Source organism: Myotis davidii, unplaced genomic scaffold, assembly GCF_000327345.1.
Source record: "Myotis davidii unplaced genomic scaffold, ASM32734v1 scaffold73, whole genome shotgun sequence".
In the NCBI taxonomy this organism is placed as follows: Eukaryota; Metazoa; Chordata; class Mammalia; order Chiroptera; family Vespertilionidae; genus Myotis; species Myotis davidii.
In genome coordinates, this window is record NW_006286675.1 from 5374873 (window position 1) to 5391198 (window position 16326).

Below are 16326 nucleotides of genomic sequence, written 5' to 3' on the forward strand. Positions count from 1 at the left end.
ATGGGTTGCCTTCTGCACCTGCTCCGACTGGGGATCAAAGCCACAACCCAGGCATGTGCCCTGACTGGGAATCAATCCTCAACCTTTCAGCGCACAGGACGGTGCTCAACCAACTGAGCCACCCCAGCCAGAACCAATGAAAGCTCTCCTTGTTTCCCAGGGCTACCGGATGGGAGCAGCCTGAAGGAGCTGAGCTCATCTTGCTGCCAGGAGGGATGACCTGCTGAGCATGGCGCCCACCCAGAGGGCTGGGGAGGGCCCGGCCACCTTGCTGGAGCCCCTGGATCCAGTTGTGCCCGACGGTGATGCCACCTCCCGGACTTTTCACTCACATGGGTCAGTTAATCCCGTTGGGGCTGAGGCCAGCTTGAACTAGGGCAGTGATGGCAAACCTTGTGAGCTCGGTGTGTCTGCATTTTGAAAAACCCAAACTTAACTCTGGTGCCGTGTCACATATAGAAATTTTTTGATATCTGCAACCATAGTAAAACAAATACTTATATTTTTGATATTTATTTTATATATTTAAATGCCATTTAACAAAGAAAAATCAACCAAAAAAATGAGTTCGCGTATCATAGGTTCGCCATCACTGCACTAGGGCTTCCCTACTTGCAACCAAACCCAGCCAAGTGGCTTCTCCCTTTGCTGGAGGAAGTTCCGGGCACGGCCTGCAGGCTCAGGAGGGAGATGGGCAGTGGGGACAGATGCTGGGCAGCAAGGCGGGGAGCCACAATAAGCCAACGTGAGCCCAGCGTGTGCTGCTTCACAGAGGGCCTGACCTGTCCCTCTGCGGGAGCTCACAGTCTCTCCCATGTTCTCTCCCAAGTTCAAGGGCAGAGAACCGGTATCCCAATGAAAGGAGCACTGACCGGCCCAGGGACCCTGACCCCACTGACCTGTTCCCTCACCCTACCTCTCCTCAGTCCCATCCTCCCCCTAAACTGCCCCACATTCCGACCAAACCCCTCATTCCACTGGCTGCTCAGGAAGGCGTCCCTCCAGGCTCCCCACCAAGGGAGCCGCCCTTCCACCTGCCGGCCCTCCTTGCTCCTAAGGCCTGAAGTCACACCTCCTTGGGGAAGCCACCCTCAGGGAGGCCACACCATCCCTTGGACAACTGAAAGTGGAAGATGTGGCCGCATTCTTCTCTCTCTCCCCTCTTCTCGGAAAAGCTGAAACCCTGCCCCCAGCATCCTCTACGCCCCCACATCCTTCCTCTGGGGCCTGGGAGGAAATAGGGAAGTGACCCAAGACTCGGCCCTAGCACCTGCTTCCCAGGGACACCGCCCAGGCCTGGCTACGACCACCGCCTCCTCCCAGCTCCTGAGGGGCCCAGAAGGATGTTCCGACCCCGTGCCTGCTGCCGACCACAGGCATGGCGCCTCCACAGCTAACTGGCACTCAATTAGATGGCAAATTAAGCATCGGTCAGGGCCTCCTGCAGGCGCAGGGCGGGGGCTGCCTCTTCTCCTGCTGGATTACCATAATCCTTTAAGACAGGCCCTCTCTGTGCCCCCACCCCACCTCCTGACCCACCGAGCACAGGTCTGGGGGAGAGGGGGTTATGAGGGCACCGCCAAAGAAACACCTTCAGGCTGGTGAGCTGCTGGCACAAAGGGCCCTTCGCAAAGAAGTCCTCCTGTCCCACCTCGCCTTTTCCTGAGCACCTACTATGTGCCCAGGATGAAGCCAGTCCCTTACAGATGCAGCCTCTGAAGAAGGTTCCATCTTACAGATGGGGAAGCAGGCACAGAGAGGTTTGGTGGCTGGCCCAGAGCCACACAGCCACAACTCACAACTCGGGTCTTGGCTCACGATGGGGAGAGCAGAACTGTGCCTCACTGGGTTCTCTCCCAGCGCCCAGACTCAGGCATACAACAGATATTTAATAAATGCTAAACACACTGGGTTGAGACTGGGTCCCCCTCACCCCACCACCCTTCTAGGGACAGGCTGCCAGCTCAAATGCTTCCCACTGGCATTCACTGAGTCCCTGCTATGTGCACAGCCCCGGACTCGGGGCTGGAAGATGTGGACCCCAAACAAGAGCAGGAGTCCTGGTCAGTTGAGGCTGGAAATCCCAACGTCCTGCAGAGGCTTAGGGCCTCCCCTGTGGTTTAGCCACGCAGCCTCCACTGGCTCTCGCCCAGCACAGAAATCCACATGACTGCCTCACTGCCCTCAGTCAGGCACTGCTCCTGGTGGACTCCCCTTCCTCAAAGCCCGTCTGAGGCTCAGGCCGGAGGGGCAGGAACCAGAAGAGCGTGAGCAGACAAGGTTCAAGGATTCCTGACGAGTGTCTCCGAGTCCAGTGCCAAGAGGCTGGGGCTGCTTCCTAGGATAAATGTCTAGACCGGAGCCCCAGGAACCTCCTCCTGCTGGGAGCCAGCCCCTGGTTCATATTGGCTACCTCAGTTGTGCCATCTGGAAAATGGGCAGAAACACCCCTTTCCTAGAGAGATGAACTGCAGGCCGGTACCAGGACCTCACCCTGGTCCCTTGCAGCCCTCATCCAAAACAGAGGGCCGGCAGCCAGGTCTGACAGGAGATGAGCTGTGGTCTCAGGACCCTGCGGTCCCCCATCCCCAGTCCAGTCATCCCACCTGGCTGGGCATTACCACCCCAGCCAAAGTCTCCAGCACCCCATTTGGTCATTCCTGGCACACGGCTTGGAATAGCCTGGGAGGCTCTCGGGGCAAACGTAAGAGGTCACCCTGCAAGTGAACTCACCCCAGAAACAACCAATAAAAGGTATGCCGCATTTCCACTTGTATTTTTCCCGTTCCCCACTCTACCACCACACCTGGCCCTGGTACCATTAATTAAGCCTATTCACCCCGTAGCACCGGGGGCGGGCCCGGCCCATAGCCAGTGCAGAATCAGCCCGTGGAGCCCAAGGGACCTGCATGAGCAAAAGAGCCTGGAGACATGTGGTTCCTGACGCAGCGTGCCCTCTCCACCCAGGAAGAGCCTGGCACCCCTACTCCGGGTGCCCAGGGCCAACGGGGAGACCAAGCCACGGGCCTTTCAGCCCAGCTCATGTGGGGAAACGGGAAGAAAAATGGTCTTAGAAAGAGGGGTTTGGATTCAAATCACCAGTCTGCTACTCCCTGACCCCCTAGGGCTGCTGAAATATTAAAGGTGAAATTAAACCCTAGTCAGTCCTGGCACGATGTGCGGAAAGGGGCCCTCCTATTGCAGGTGGGAGTACGAACCGGCTCAGGCTTCCTGGAGGGTAGCTGAGCTAAGGGTGTAAAAAATATAGCCACACTCTCACCCCAAAGTGCCACTTCTAAGGATTGGTCTGCAGGGAATAGTCAAGGACACGTACGGTGCCCTGGCCGCATTGGCATGCAAAAAGTAATCAGCACGCCCAACAACAGGGACTGGTGAGATGCGCTGCCACGTGACCGGCACGGCACAGCTGTGCAATCTGGTGCCAAAGAAGAAAATTTAATGACGTGGAAATGTTTCCAACATGTTAAATGAAAAGGAAAAACAAAAAAAAAGAGGTGATGAAATAGTGGAGGCAGAGGGCAGCCCAGGCCTGGCTTACCGTAGGGTTTGGTGAGGCCTCGCACCGAGACTGGTTGGAGACACAGGTGTGCTGCTGGGTGCACCAGAAACAGGGCCACTGTGTGGACAGGCAGCTGGTGCAGCTGGAAGACAAGGGGATACTCAGCTCCCGACCCTTACTCCGCCCCGGCCCCTCACCGCCGCAACCCAGGAGGCAGATCCCAACACCAGGGAAGGTCGTCCTCATCATCAGAGCTGCCAGGAAGGCCTGTGCACTCCGTAGCGTAGTGAGTTCCCCACCGCAAGAGGTATGCAAGAAGGGGATGGGCAGGCAGAACCTTCAGGAGACTAAACGAAGAGTACTCACAGCACTTTTCTCTGCCCCGACCAGCCTAGGTGCTCACAGAGCCCAGGCACCGAGGTGAGAATAGTTTGTTGTCTAAATGAGTTGGCGAGTGAACAGCTGAGGGGGCCTTTCTGCCTCTAGGACACTATCATTTTTCTTCCAAAGGCTTCCCCCACGAGCGAAAACCTCCCACCACCTGGAAGCTAGCCCCCGCCCCACTCACGCCGTGTGGGGGTACACTTGTCCGATGCGGCTGCAGTCATAGATGGTGAAATTGGCCCTGACGATGTTCCGCCCGTTGACCCTCACAGACATCTCCACGGTCACATGGTCTGGAATGGATCGGGGGATCCAGGGGGAGAAGGACAAGGGGGTAGAGGGGTCTCCACTGACATCAGAGTCTGTGACATAAAGACCCTCATGCCTGAGATCCACCATTGCACCCCTTCGGGGCTGGGCATCTGAGGGACCCCAGATGGCTGTCTCCACAGTCCAGTGAACGGAGAGCTTACCTTGGTGTGGCGGGAAGGGCGGGAACTGGTCCTTGGGTAAGAGGTTGCAGTAGGCGATCTGGTGGCCGAAGGCAGGGCCTGGGACCCGGGCCACAGTACGGATATTGTTGCCGTAGTCACAGGCCATCTCCATGCCACTGAGGCCGGGCAGGCTGCCAGAGATCTGGAGGATCATGCCCTGGAGGCGAAGGACCCTTAGCTGGGGGGCAGGCCCTCCCCTTATAGCCCCGCCCCCAACCTAGCCACCCTGGGAGAACCAATGGTGTGGGGGCGTGGCTAGGACTCTAGGTTGCAGCCTGCATGTGACCAAGGGCTTCAGTCTCCCTGTCTGCAAAATGAAACTCATCTTACAGTAGCCAAGGAGGCTCCGCAAGATCTGGCCCATGACCTCTCTGGGCCCATCCGCTAATACTCTCTCCAACCCTCCAATCTCGTTCTCACCTCCGTGCCCTCTGCCCAGAATACTCTCCCCAGATACTCGGCTTGGCTCACCTACTTCACATCTTTGCTCAGATGTCACCTTTGCGGGGAGGCCCCCCACCCTAAAATGTCAGCACCCCCAACTCCATCTCCACCCCTCTCTCTCTCTCTGTCCTGCTTTCCTCTCCGTGGCGTTTACCACCATCTTGACCATCTGCCTTGCTCATTTTCTCTCACCCCAGGAGCGTGTCAGTCCCTCAAGGGCCAGGGTTTTGTCTGAAACAGGGGACAGGTGAGGACACCCAACGCCAGAGAGGTCACTGAGGGCAGGGCGGGTGGGCCTCGGGCCTGCTGTCCCTCTGCCCCAGCTCTTTGCCAGGGTCTGGAAGGACTCCTGCCCCAACGCTATGGTGGGGAGGGGCTGAGGTAGCTCGAGGCCCTCCTGGGCACAGGCAAGGGGGGAGCCACTGGCCCCCACAGAGTCACCTGTTTCTGAGAACGAGAAATAGCAGCCTGGCACTTGGTGGTCCCTCCACCCCCTCCCTTGTTCTGGGGCTGGAAAAAGACAGAAAGGGGGAGCGGGGGGCTCATTCTCCTCCCATCCTACAATGTGCCCCTCCTTCCTGGGACTCTGGAGCCTGCCCACCTGAGTTCAACTCCCAGCTCAGCTACTCCCTAGCTGTACGGCCTGTACCCCTCTGTGCCTGTTTCCTCGTCTGTAAAATGGGGACGTAAAGAGCACCCGCTGCATAGAGTGCTGGGGGGCCGACCAGAGGTGACCGCCACGCACACAGCACGTCCTGACACTCGGTAAGGGCTCCGAAAGCCAGCCATTCTCACTGAATTGTTGTCTCTGGGTCCCAGGGGCACTACGGGCAGGAATCCCCACCTCTCAGGGCTTGGGTGCCAGGTGAAGGGCAGCTCCCCATCCTGTACCCCCCACAGTGGGTCCTGCCCCCCAAAACTCACTGGGTACTCCTGGCGCACATCAATCTCGGCAGGCAGGACTGTCATGGCGGGACAGCGGCCAGGGCCCTCGCTGGCGCTGGTCCAGAAGTGCTGCTGGCTGGAGTTGGCGCAGTCCTGCTGCAGGGTGCACCTGGAGCGGCAGGACACACGTCAGGACCCCTGTGGGCTGCTTTCCTGCTGCAGCCTCCGGGCCCAGACCCTGCCCCTGCCCCTGCCCGGGGCCTCACCGTGTCTCCAGGGCACACCAGCCGCAGTAGGCATCGGCCGCACCCACGCAGTCCCCACAGGTGGTGTGCACGGCACACGCAGCGACTTTCACCCTAACCATCTGGAGGTAGAGGCAGGGGCCCAGCTCAGTGAGGTTGCCAGCCCCTCCCAGGGGACTCGGCCTGTGAGGGCCATGAGAGGAGGGGGAAACTGAGGCTCGACACTCTAACGGGGGTAACATGGGAATAAGGCTTCCCTGCATTGGGAGGTGAAGGGTGAGCAGGCAAAGGAGGTGGGGGACTGAGGTGCTCCTGGCAGGAGGAACAGTGTGTGCAAAAGCCAGGCAAGCAAGACAGCTCAGCTCATCCTGGGACCTTGTCAGGCCGGGGCACTGGCCTTACCTGGTGGGACGTCATCAGGTAAAGGTAGCCAGGGTCTGCTGGGTCAAACTGCATGACGTGGTGCACCGGCTCCCCATAGGCCACCGTCACCACCCGCCGGCTGACCACCTGCATGCTCTCATTCAGGTTGATCTGCGGAGGAGGCGGTGGTCAGGGTGATGGTGTGCTGGGGGAGGGGGGGTGCCCACAGCAGGGGGAGGCCAAACGCAGGGGAGCTGTCACCGGGCGGAGGGGACCTGACCCAGGCTTGGGGGCTCAGCCTCCCCATCCCCTCGGGCCCTCCAGGACTGGTGGGAAATCACAGACACGGAAGGGCGATGGGTCCAGCCGCTGCCACACTTTTGCCTCTGCTGTGCTCCTATCAGGAGCTCCCTCTCTGCTCCTCACCAACACATCCCACCCTGTGAATACGTGCGGGCTTTACAGTCATAAACATTTTCTGGGAGGCCGTCTGGCGTCACGCCTAAGAGCAGGAACTTGGGTTTGGATTCTGGCTTTGACATTTACAAGCTGTAAAACGGACAAGTTGTCCAAGGCACTCCCCGTCTATGGGCCTTGGTTTCCTGAGCTAATGGGGCTGACAGTACCTGCCCCACAGGGCTGTGGGGAGCACTGAAGGAAAAGATGCATGCCAAGTGCCCATGGGGCCATACTGCTCATGCCTCCCCCCTCACACCCATTTTGCAGATGAGGAAACTGAGGCCCAAGGAGGCTGCGGGACTTGGCAGGCATCATAAAACGAGGACTCCTCAGAGTCACGATACAACCTCGGCCTGTCTGACCCCAGAGTCCAAGGCTGGAGCTGGGTCATGGGGTCCAATGTCCAGGCGGGAGGACAACCAGGACTAGCTGGGGCCTGGAAGCTTCTCTAGCTGAGGGTCCCTCTGTGTCCCTCAGAGTCCCTTCAATCTGCTCTTTTTCGACTGGCCTTACTCACTCCCAACATGCGGCACCAGGCCTGGGCTCGTACCACTGGTCAGGGCCTTCCTGGGGCTTCCTACTGCCCAGGCCTCCTCTGGGGGCTCTAAAACCTTTAGTGAGTCCTTCCTGATTATGTAATAAACTTGTGCAAGTCCTAATGATCTGACCCTAACTTACTGCCAGCCTCATCTCCACTCACTCAACCCAACTCACAAATTCCACTTCCAGGCCTTTGTCCCAGTTGTGCTCCCTTCTGGAATATCTCTCCCCGTCCCACCCATGTGCCAACGAGGCCAGCCTCTGTTCTCCCAGTGTCTCCTCCAGAAAAGCTGCTCGCCTGCCCTCCACACACCAAAATGAAATGACTCTCTCCCCAGGTTCCCACAGGCTTTTTTCCAGCCCCTGAGACACCGCCAGTCCCAGGTGGCCTGTTCGCAGTCTGTCCAAGGCAGCTTGGCCCGGGTTCAGTATGCTGCCCCAGCCCCACCCCCATGCATCCAGCGGGCACTCAATTCATTTCTATTCCTTCAAATGTTTATTGAGCACCTACTGTGCTCCAGGGCCCGGGCTGGGTATTATGATCTCAACCCCAGGCTGGCGGGAGACAGAGTCTTCACAGAGCAGGACGGTGGGTGAAGAGGTGGGTTGAGGGGTAGTCTGTGCTTTGGGCCAGCTGGACCTGAATTCAAGCCCAGCTCTTGCTGTGTGACTTGGGGGCAACTGTTTTCCCTCTCGGAGCCTCAGTGTCCCCATCTGTGAAATTGGAATCATGGCTCTGCCTCCCTTGCAGGGGTGTGAAAATTAAAAGAGGAAATGCCCATGATGTGCCCTTCGAGACTGGGTAGACAGTGGGTGCCTAATAACTGCAGCTTCATGGGCAGGGAGTAGCGGAGACTCGTTGTGTCCCACACACAGAGGCATCATCGCAGGAGACTCTGACCACAGTCCTGGGTGGCCCAGTTCATTTTCCACATGACGGACAAGGAAACGGAGGCTCACTCAGGACACAGAGCTGGGCGTGGCAGAGCCAGGATCCAAATCCAAGTATCTGACCCCAAAACACGAGCCCCACTGTGTAAGGGCCTTCCCTGGGGGGCTCAAGGGCTGAGGACAGCCCCCGACACCTGGCCTCTCCCCCACACCGTGAGTGGTGCAGCAAGGGTGCCAGGGCCAGGTGGGCTGGGCTCCGCACCCCACTCCACCCCAGCCCCAGCCTGTGGCGTCTGCCTGGGCAGCTGAGGGAATTGGATTATCGGATCTGAGTCCATTAGGCCAGGGCCTGGTGCTCACTGAAGGCCTGCCAGGCAGCTGCCTTCCTCGACAGGCAGGGAAAGGGAGGTGGTTGAGGGGGGCAGGTCCAGGCCCTCCCCATCCTGCCCCATCCCGGGAATCAGATCCCTCGCGCCTTCCCAGCTCCAGAAACCTCAGGCCAGGTGTGACTGCCTCTGGAAACCAGTCACCTTGGGGGTGGGGGTGAGGGGAACTGGGATGACAGCCCCCACTTGCCAGGCGGTGGCCTCCCCCCATCAAAGCCCCACAACCGTCTCAAGAGGCAGGGCTGACAGCCCTGCACAGATGGAGCCAGTGAGGCCCAGAAAAAGGAACTACGTTGCCCCGGGTCAAACAGCCTGAAAGTGGCAGAGCCCAGAGACTTGGCCGCAGCTCCACGGCCTCAAAGCCCCAGCGCAGACACGGAGGGAAGGGCCGGCCCCTGGCAGAGGGCTCCCTTCTCCGCACGACAGGGCACTTGCTGTCATAGCAGGAGGGGGAGGAACGGATGTGGAAATGCTCTGTGAACTGAAGTGCTGGCAAATCGGAGGACATGACGGTGAATATTGGACCTCGGCCTCCTCCCCCGTCCCTCCCGGCCTCCCCCGCCTCACCTTGAGCAGCCGCCCACTGGCTGTGCCCAGGAAGACCACCGTGTAGTTGCTGACACTGGCCACGGCCACGGAGGAGAGGCCTGGGGCTCGGAACACGGGCGTCGCCTTCAGGGGCTGCAGGATGGACAGCGGGTGCTGCAGGTGGGCGGCTCCACAGTCCAGCTGCTCTGGCTGCAGCTGGAAGAGAAACCGCACATCAGACCTCGGCCCCAGAACCTTCTCCGCGCCCTGCCCGCATGTGTGCATCTCCGGGCTCAGCACCACAGCCTTAAAGTTTTGCTTCTGCTTTATAGGCCCAGCTCTGGGCCGAGACCCAGATACGAGCAGGGTCCCGCCCCCGACCCCAGACTGACCCCTGACCTTGGCTTTAGACACAAAATTTCCCCAAGATGATGTTTCAGGTCCATAGGAGCCATTCTGGAGGAGCTGTGGGTGGGGCAAGAAGGGCTGGCAAGGGGACAGGTCAGTGTGCAGGGGGCGGGGAGGTTGGGATAGGGGGAGCCTTACATACCCTCATGCCCTTGTAATAACAGGCTGCTCTTCTTGGCTGGTCACAGGCTGGCAGAGCAGAGGAGCCCACACCAGACCCATCCTCTGCCTCAGCTATGTCCCCACAGCAACCATGGGGTACCATCCTCCCAGGCCCCCTGCCCTGACCCCAGTACCACCTCCAATTCCCAACAGCTCACAGGACTCCAGGTTGAGGCCTCCCCTCCCCTCAAGCACGCATCCCCTCATCTACCCACATTACTGGTGGGCAAATCAAGGCTAGATGCCTCCAAACCCCCAGTCCCACCATCCAGATCAGTCCAGTGCCACCCTGGGTAGCAAACCAGCCCCACCTCACAGGAGCATGAGGGCTGCGGCTTCTGATCCCCGTGCCCCGCCGTTTCCCGGACTTGCCCCCACCTTTCCCACCCTTCTCCAGGTCTAGGTGGTCCTTTCAAAGTTTCCAAAAATACAAAGCAGATCCCAGGAAACGCCTTTGAGAAGATGACTGTGCACATCCACAAGGATGCAGATACAAGCGCAGTTCAGAAGACCGGATGGGGGACACAGCCTCCTCTGACAGGACTGAGCCGGAAACTACAGAAATGACGGCACATAGTCCCGAAAAGCCACTCCCGCCCCTTAGTGCCACACACACACACACACACCTGCACCGATTGTGACAGAAGGGCATCTGGTTGAAGAATTCACGGGATGTCAGAGCCATTTTGGTAAAACAGATGCATAAACAACAAAGTAAAAGTCACGACAGTAACCATGCCAGGTTTGCTGGGAACAGGCAGTGGGCCAGGCCTGGGCATCAATTCCCTGAACCCTGGAGGCCCTCTGAGGCCACACGTCACAGATGAGGAAACTGAGGCCCGATCACCAGCTGCCATGCCACAGACTGAACCTGACGGCAGACTTGAACTCACACTGGCCCCCAGAGGCCAGCGTGTGGGCTTCAGAGGCTCGGACAGGGACTCAGACGGTCACCAGAACATAGCGTTGAAACGGGCTTTAAGGTACAGCTTAGTGAGGCTTTTTTTTTTTTTTTGCTTATCTGTGCTTTTTGCAAAACCTAAGCCATTGACTATGTGCCTGTGTGATATTTGCAGAAAAGCTCAGCTAGTTTTCAAAAGAAAACAATAAATACTGGGTCCTTCTGTCCTTGAGCAAACAAACATAGTTGTGGCTTCATGGGCTTCTAGGCAAGGGCTGTTTCCCAGCACAACCCTGAGAGGTTGAGCCCGGAGTCTAGAGTCGGGGTGGGGCTGGGGTGCCCTGGGCAAGAACCCATGAGTGGGGTAGTCTTCCGTGGGATGGCTGGAGGTGACCTGAGCAAGTCACTTCTCCAAGCCTCAGTATACTCAGCTATAAAATGGGTGCATCTCTACCACCTCCCTCCTAGGGGCTGGGATGAGATAATTCATTGAAAAGCACTCCCAGCAGGTTTGGCCTATGGTCAATGCTCAGAGTGTTAGCTGATACTATTGCTGTTCTGATATGATCGTCACTACAATTATTATAAAGTGGAATCGGGCAAATCATGCCTACCTCAAAAGCGTTTGAACCGCCCTAACCGGTTTGGCTCAGTGGATAGAGTGTCGGCCTGCGGACTCAAGTTTCCCAGGTTCGATTCCTGTCAAGGGCATGTACCTTGGTTGCGGGCACATCCCCAGTAGGGGGCGTGCAGGAGGCAGCTGATCGATGTTTCTCTCTCATCGATGTTTCTAACTCTCTATTCCTCTCCCTTCCTCTCTGTAAAAAAATCAATAAAATATATATATTTTTAAAAAGCGTTTGAATCTGACCCCTTAAGGGTAAGGCGGCCATTCTCTCATACAGGAGGCCCTTCGGTCCCCCACATTTCCCCAGAACACAGCAGCCAAGTGAGCCCTTTAAAATGCAAAGCAGGTCTTCCCCGTTTAAAACCCTCTATTGGTGACTTACAGAATAAACCCTGAATCCTAAATCCTCCCTCCCATCAGGCCCCTGGGACCTTCAAGCCCATTCCATACCGTCCTCCCCTCACCCGTCCACTTCAGCCACACCGGCCTCAGTTATTTCTCGCACATTCCAGGCTGGGTCCTTTGCCCTTGCTGTTCCCTCTGCCCGAGGTGCCATTCCCCCGTTGGTCATATACAGTTGGCCCTTGAACAACACAGGGATTAGGGGCGCTGCCTCCCTGTGCAGATGAAAACCCGCGTATAACTTCTGACTCCCCGAGTCGTCCCTAGGTATCCAAAACCTGAGGGCGCTCAGGTCCCTGACATAAAACGTCACAGAATAATGCACGATCTGCCCTCCACGTCCACTCACTCCCAAACACAGATGCAAAACAGTGCTTTTGATCCGTGCTCGGTTGAATCTGTGGATGCAAAACATGAGGATACAGAGGGCCGACTGTACGTTTTTTAAAAGCTGCCTGTAAGTGGACCCGTGTGGTTCAAGCCCGCATTGTTCAGGGGTCAGCTGTAATTGGCTCCCTCTCGTCCCTCAGCTTCAGTCCTGCTCTGCCCCACTCCATCCTGTGTGTGTGCCGAGCTGGGGCAGCCCTGGAGAGGGGGCACTGCACCCCCTCCCCAGCCGCCTACCCCAGCCAGGCCCCCCTGAGCCACCCCGCAGCTGCAGGGAGGAGGCGAGCGGGCTGTGTCTGCACTCAGGCCCTGGAGGGACGCTCTCCCTCGGGGTTACATAACTTTTCTTCACTGAATATGGATTACTTGCATCATTAAACAATAAGTTGTTTTAAAATTAAAATGGCAAACCTTTGCCCAGAGGATGTGACTTTCCTCCCTGAGCTCCAGGAGTCTGGGAAGGAAGGGAGACTGGAGGCCCCCATGTCACCTCTGAGGTTTCCTGCCCTGGGCCCTGCGATGGGAGGCCCCAGCCAGCCCGGGCGGGGGGTCCTGGGAAAAGCCGGACAGGCGCCCAGCTCCGGGTGATTTGTGGGCCAGGGCAACAGAGACGATGAGGGGGGGAGCGTGCTGGGAATTCGGCTCTCGCCTGCCTGCCCTGACGTTCACAAGCCATTAATTCTGTGCCGAAGGAATTTTCTAAAAAGCCTTTGCTCCAACTTTTTTTTTCTCATCCTAAAAATAAAATTTTAAAAAAATTTTTTTAAAGGAGAAGTAACCCATCGGCCGCTCGGATGATCTGTGCTCTGAGGGGTAAGCTGACTCCCTCGCCGCCAGGGGAAGTCACAAGGCTTTGAACTGGCTCAAGAATGGAAGCGGGAAATGCCTCCCCTGTTGGGGGAGGGGCCGCTGGCCCGGAAAACGGGGACAGCAGGCTTGGGGACCAGGCAGCTGTCCCACGTGTGGCCTCAGCCGAACTTGGTCTCCTGGGGAGGCCGGCTCCATGGGCCCAAAATACCCCTCTGACCAGACGACACTGCTTGGAACTCCTTCCTTAGCACACGCCTCCCTTCAAGTCTCACTCTGCGTGGGCCTGTCAGAAACAGTCATTCCCCCGGCGGTGGGGGGAGGGACGGACTGTCCCAGCAGCTCCCTGCGGCCCACAAGGGTCACCTTTCCAAGAGCCAAACTGGCCAGCCCTCCCCAGAGTCCAACCTTGCTCTGGCTCCCAGCTGTCCTCAGTATCAAGCCTGGCACCCAAGGCCTTTGTGATCTGGGTCGTGCCAACTGGTCAGGCCTCAGTCTCACTTCTTCCCTGTGCCCCACCCTCTGCGGCGAGACACCGATCTCTGCAGTTCCTCAAACGGGGCCACATTTCCCCTCCAGGGCTCCCGAACCTTCACAATGCTGTTTCCTCAGCGGCCAGTGCCCTTTCTGCACCTCAGAGCCACTCAGACCCCTTGTCTTCACCCCGCGGTTCCCTTTGCCAGGCATGCCCAGCCAGTACGTTTTTAGCCAGCCTTCGAAGTGTGACTCAAAACAACCCCCCTTCCTCGGTAAAGGCTCTGTGCCCATCACCCCCTTCATTTATCACGGTAGCCTGTGCCCGGTAGTCTCCAGGGCAGAGACGGAGCTCTGGGGTGAGTATTTACTAAAGAAAGAAAACTAATTCTGACTAAAGTGTGAACAACTGCATTGGCCTGCTCCCTTCCAAGCAGGGAGACTGAGAGCAACACTGCCAGGCTGAGTGCTGGAGAACGAAGGGAAAACTATGGGTCAATCGTACGCCTACTCTGCGTGTGGCCACGCAGGGGAGGCGGGTGTCCAGGCCCAGACAACACCTGGCGGCTAGTGTTGACTCCTCTAAGAACTTCCGTTTATCCCTCTCTAAAATGGGACGGGCAGCAGCCCCTGGTCTCAGCTCTTTTCTGAGAGCAGGACGCTCCCTGACCTGTCCGGCTAGCTGCCTCCTGGTGCCAAAGCTCAGCTCTGCCCACTCTCCCATTAAAACTCTGACATATCGATTTCAGGACCAGCTGTAATTGTGTTGACTTTCTCTCCCCAGGAAGCCAGTTGGAGTAAGAGCTTCGAGAGCCTCGCTTCTCAGGCCTCCCACATCCTGCCCGCAGACCCCACCAAACCTCAGTCGCACCGCAGGTGGCGCTCTGAGGAGGATGAGGCGGCGATGGTGGGCACCATGGCAGGCTGCAAGACCCCGTGGTTCCGTCCCAGGTGGAGACTACACCGGCTGTTGGGACTTTGTATATCTTCCTGCCTCAAGTTTTTTTATTGTTATTGAACTGTGATCTTGGGCAAGTGAGGTTTCACTGCCAGGAGCGGAAAGCACACTTTGGGGTATCAAGCGGCAGACTACAGATGGCCCTCCGCTCACCTCTCCTGGGCTGGGGCTAAGTGGGCACCTCCCACTCACCCTCCACAGCAGCCAAAAGGAACCTTTCAAAGGACGAAGCACTAAATGCAAAGGGGGCGGGGGTGGGGGCTGGAAAAGTAAAAGGACGTTCGTGGAGTAAAATCTGGAGTTTAGCTGAGAGCAAATTACCTGCGTTGGTTTCTTAGTTTAGACAAATGTCCTATGGTAATGGAAGACGTTAGCAGTGGGGAAAACGGAGGGAAGGGTATGTAGGAACTATCCGTGTAACTTTCCTGTAAATCTAAAATTACTCCAAAATAAAAAGTTTATTTAAAAAAAAAAAACAACCCAAAACAGGCTGAACCCCCACTACAGCTCAACAGCCTTCAATGGATCCCCAGTGCCCTCGACATAAGCCCAGACTTTGCTCCTGGGCCCTCAAGGTCTTACTGGGTCTGGCCAGCCCCTCTGTTTCCCTCGACCTCCTGTCCCGGCCGCTCCTCCCTCAGCGTGGACAGCTGAGGAGCAGCCAGGAGATGCCTCAGAGACAAGGACGGTGGGAGGGAGCCAACAGGGACCAGGCAGGTGCAATGTAATGGGGGCCTCAAAAGCCAGGCCCGGACAAAAGGGCCTGGATTGTTGCTTCCTGCAAAGCCCAGCTGAGTAACTCTTCCCCCATACTTCTTCAGAAGCGCTGAGGTCAAAGGGGAAAGTGTCCTCAAGGTCACCCAAGGACACATGGTCAGGTCCGGATTTGAAGGCACACCTATGATTCTCAAACCCAAACTCCTCCCTCCCACTTCAGTCTGTGGGGCCTCTCTGGACACTGTACCTACTGGGCTAGGAATCCACTGAGCTGTCACCTGCATTGAGGATAAACGGAGGCTTGGAAAGAACTCTGGGCTACTGTTTGCTGGCCCTGGGAGAGGTCAGAACGGACTCCATCCTGGGGGGCCTCTCGCAATGGCCCCCATGCCAAGGAGGAAACTGCCTGCTACCCAGAGAGGAAATACCAGCACCTCCCTGTGGGTGATCAAGACGCCCGCGTCCTGGATGGGCCAGGGCTGGAGGGGATGGCCAACAGGCCAGAGAACAATAGGAGGCCTGGCCCTGAGCTGGAGAGCAAAAGCCATGGAGGCGGGAAACGAAGGCACACAGAAGGGCAGAGGCTCCCGCAGAACACACGGCGGAGTAATTCCCCATCCTGCCCCCGGCTGCCTGAATCAGGAGGGTGAACTGGCCAATGGCAGTGACCACAGCAGTTCACGCAGACCCTTCCGGAGCTGGAGAAGCCTGCGTGGTCTCCCCAACCCCCTCTCTGGAGGAGGCAGGTCACCCAGGCCCAGGGCACTGAGGTCATCCAGGCCAACTGGGCACCGTCAAGAAGGGCTGTGTGGGCCAGCTGGCCAGGCTGCCCTGAACACAAGTGTCCACCCACCCCCGAACACGCCGGGGCCTGCGGAGGGGCTGGACACAGTCTGGAGGGACAGCCCCCAGGCTGAGGTCAGAGGCCTGGCTGTCCTGGGATGGGGATGGGAGCAGGGGGCCCGCACACTCTTGCTGTGTCCCCCGCACAGACAGAAGCCAAGGCCCCTAATGTGCCAAGTTTCATGGCTCTTAACACGGTGGGGTGCCCCATTCTCTCTGAGCCTCAGTCGCCTCATCTGTAAAGTGGGGACAGTAACAGCAACACCATAACAAACGTTCCCAGGTGGCTCTGCAGGCCACTGGGCAGAAGCTCGGGGATGCCTGAGGAGTGGGGAGCCCCCAGGGCGAGCCGCTCTCCCACTTCCCAAAGTGAAGCAGGTGAGGCGGGGTCAGCAGTGCCGCCCGGATGTTGGGAGCCAGGCCGGGCCTGCTCCGCTCAGGACCCGCCTGGGAACGAAGGCCACAGCCGCTGACTCAAGCAGCCATTGTTTTGTTAGCTG

At 57.9% G+C, this 16326-nt stretch overlaps 1 protein-coding gene across 1 annotated transcript in view; it reads right to left on the minus strand.

Moving 5' to 3' along the window:
* The window catches only part of PLXND1 (plexin D1), a 73135-nt gene that overhangs the window by 45911 nt on the left and 10898 nt on the right, over nucleotides 1-16326 (minus strand). Inside the window, exons 3-9 of the mRNA XM_015560347.1 lie at nucleotides 9179-9355; nucleotides 6375-6506; nucleotides 5994-6094; nucleotides 5767-5896; nucleotides 4378-4555; nucleotides 4089-4197; nucleotides 3560-3662 (exon numbers count right to left, since the gene is read on the minus strand). Of these exons, the coding sequence (XP_015415833.1) occupies nucleotides 3560-3662; nucleotides 4089-4197; nucleotides 4378-4555; nucleotides 5767-5896; nucleotides 5994-6094; nucleotides 6375-6506; nucleotides 9179-9355 (930 nt within the window). The remainder of the gene's footprint in view (nucleotides 1-3559; nucleotides 3663-4088; nucleotides 4198-4377; nucleotides 4556-5766; nucleotides 5897-5993; nucleotides 6095-6374; nucleotides 6507-9178; nucleotides 9356-16326) is intronic.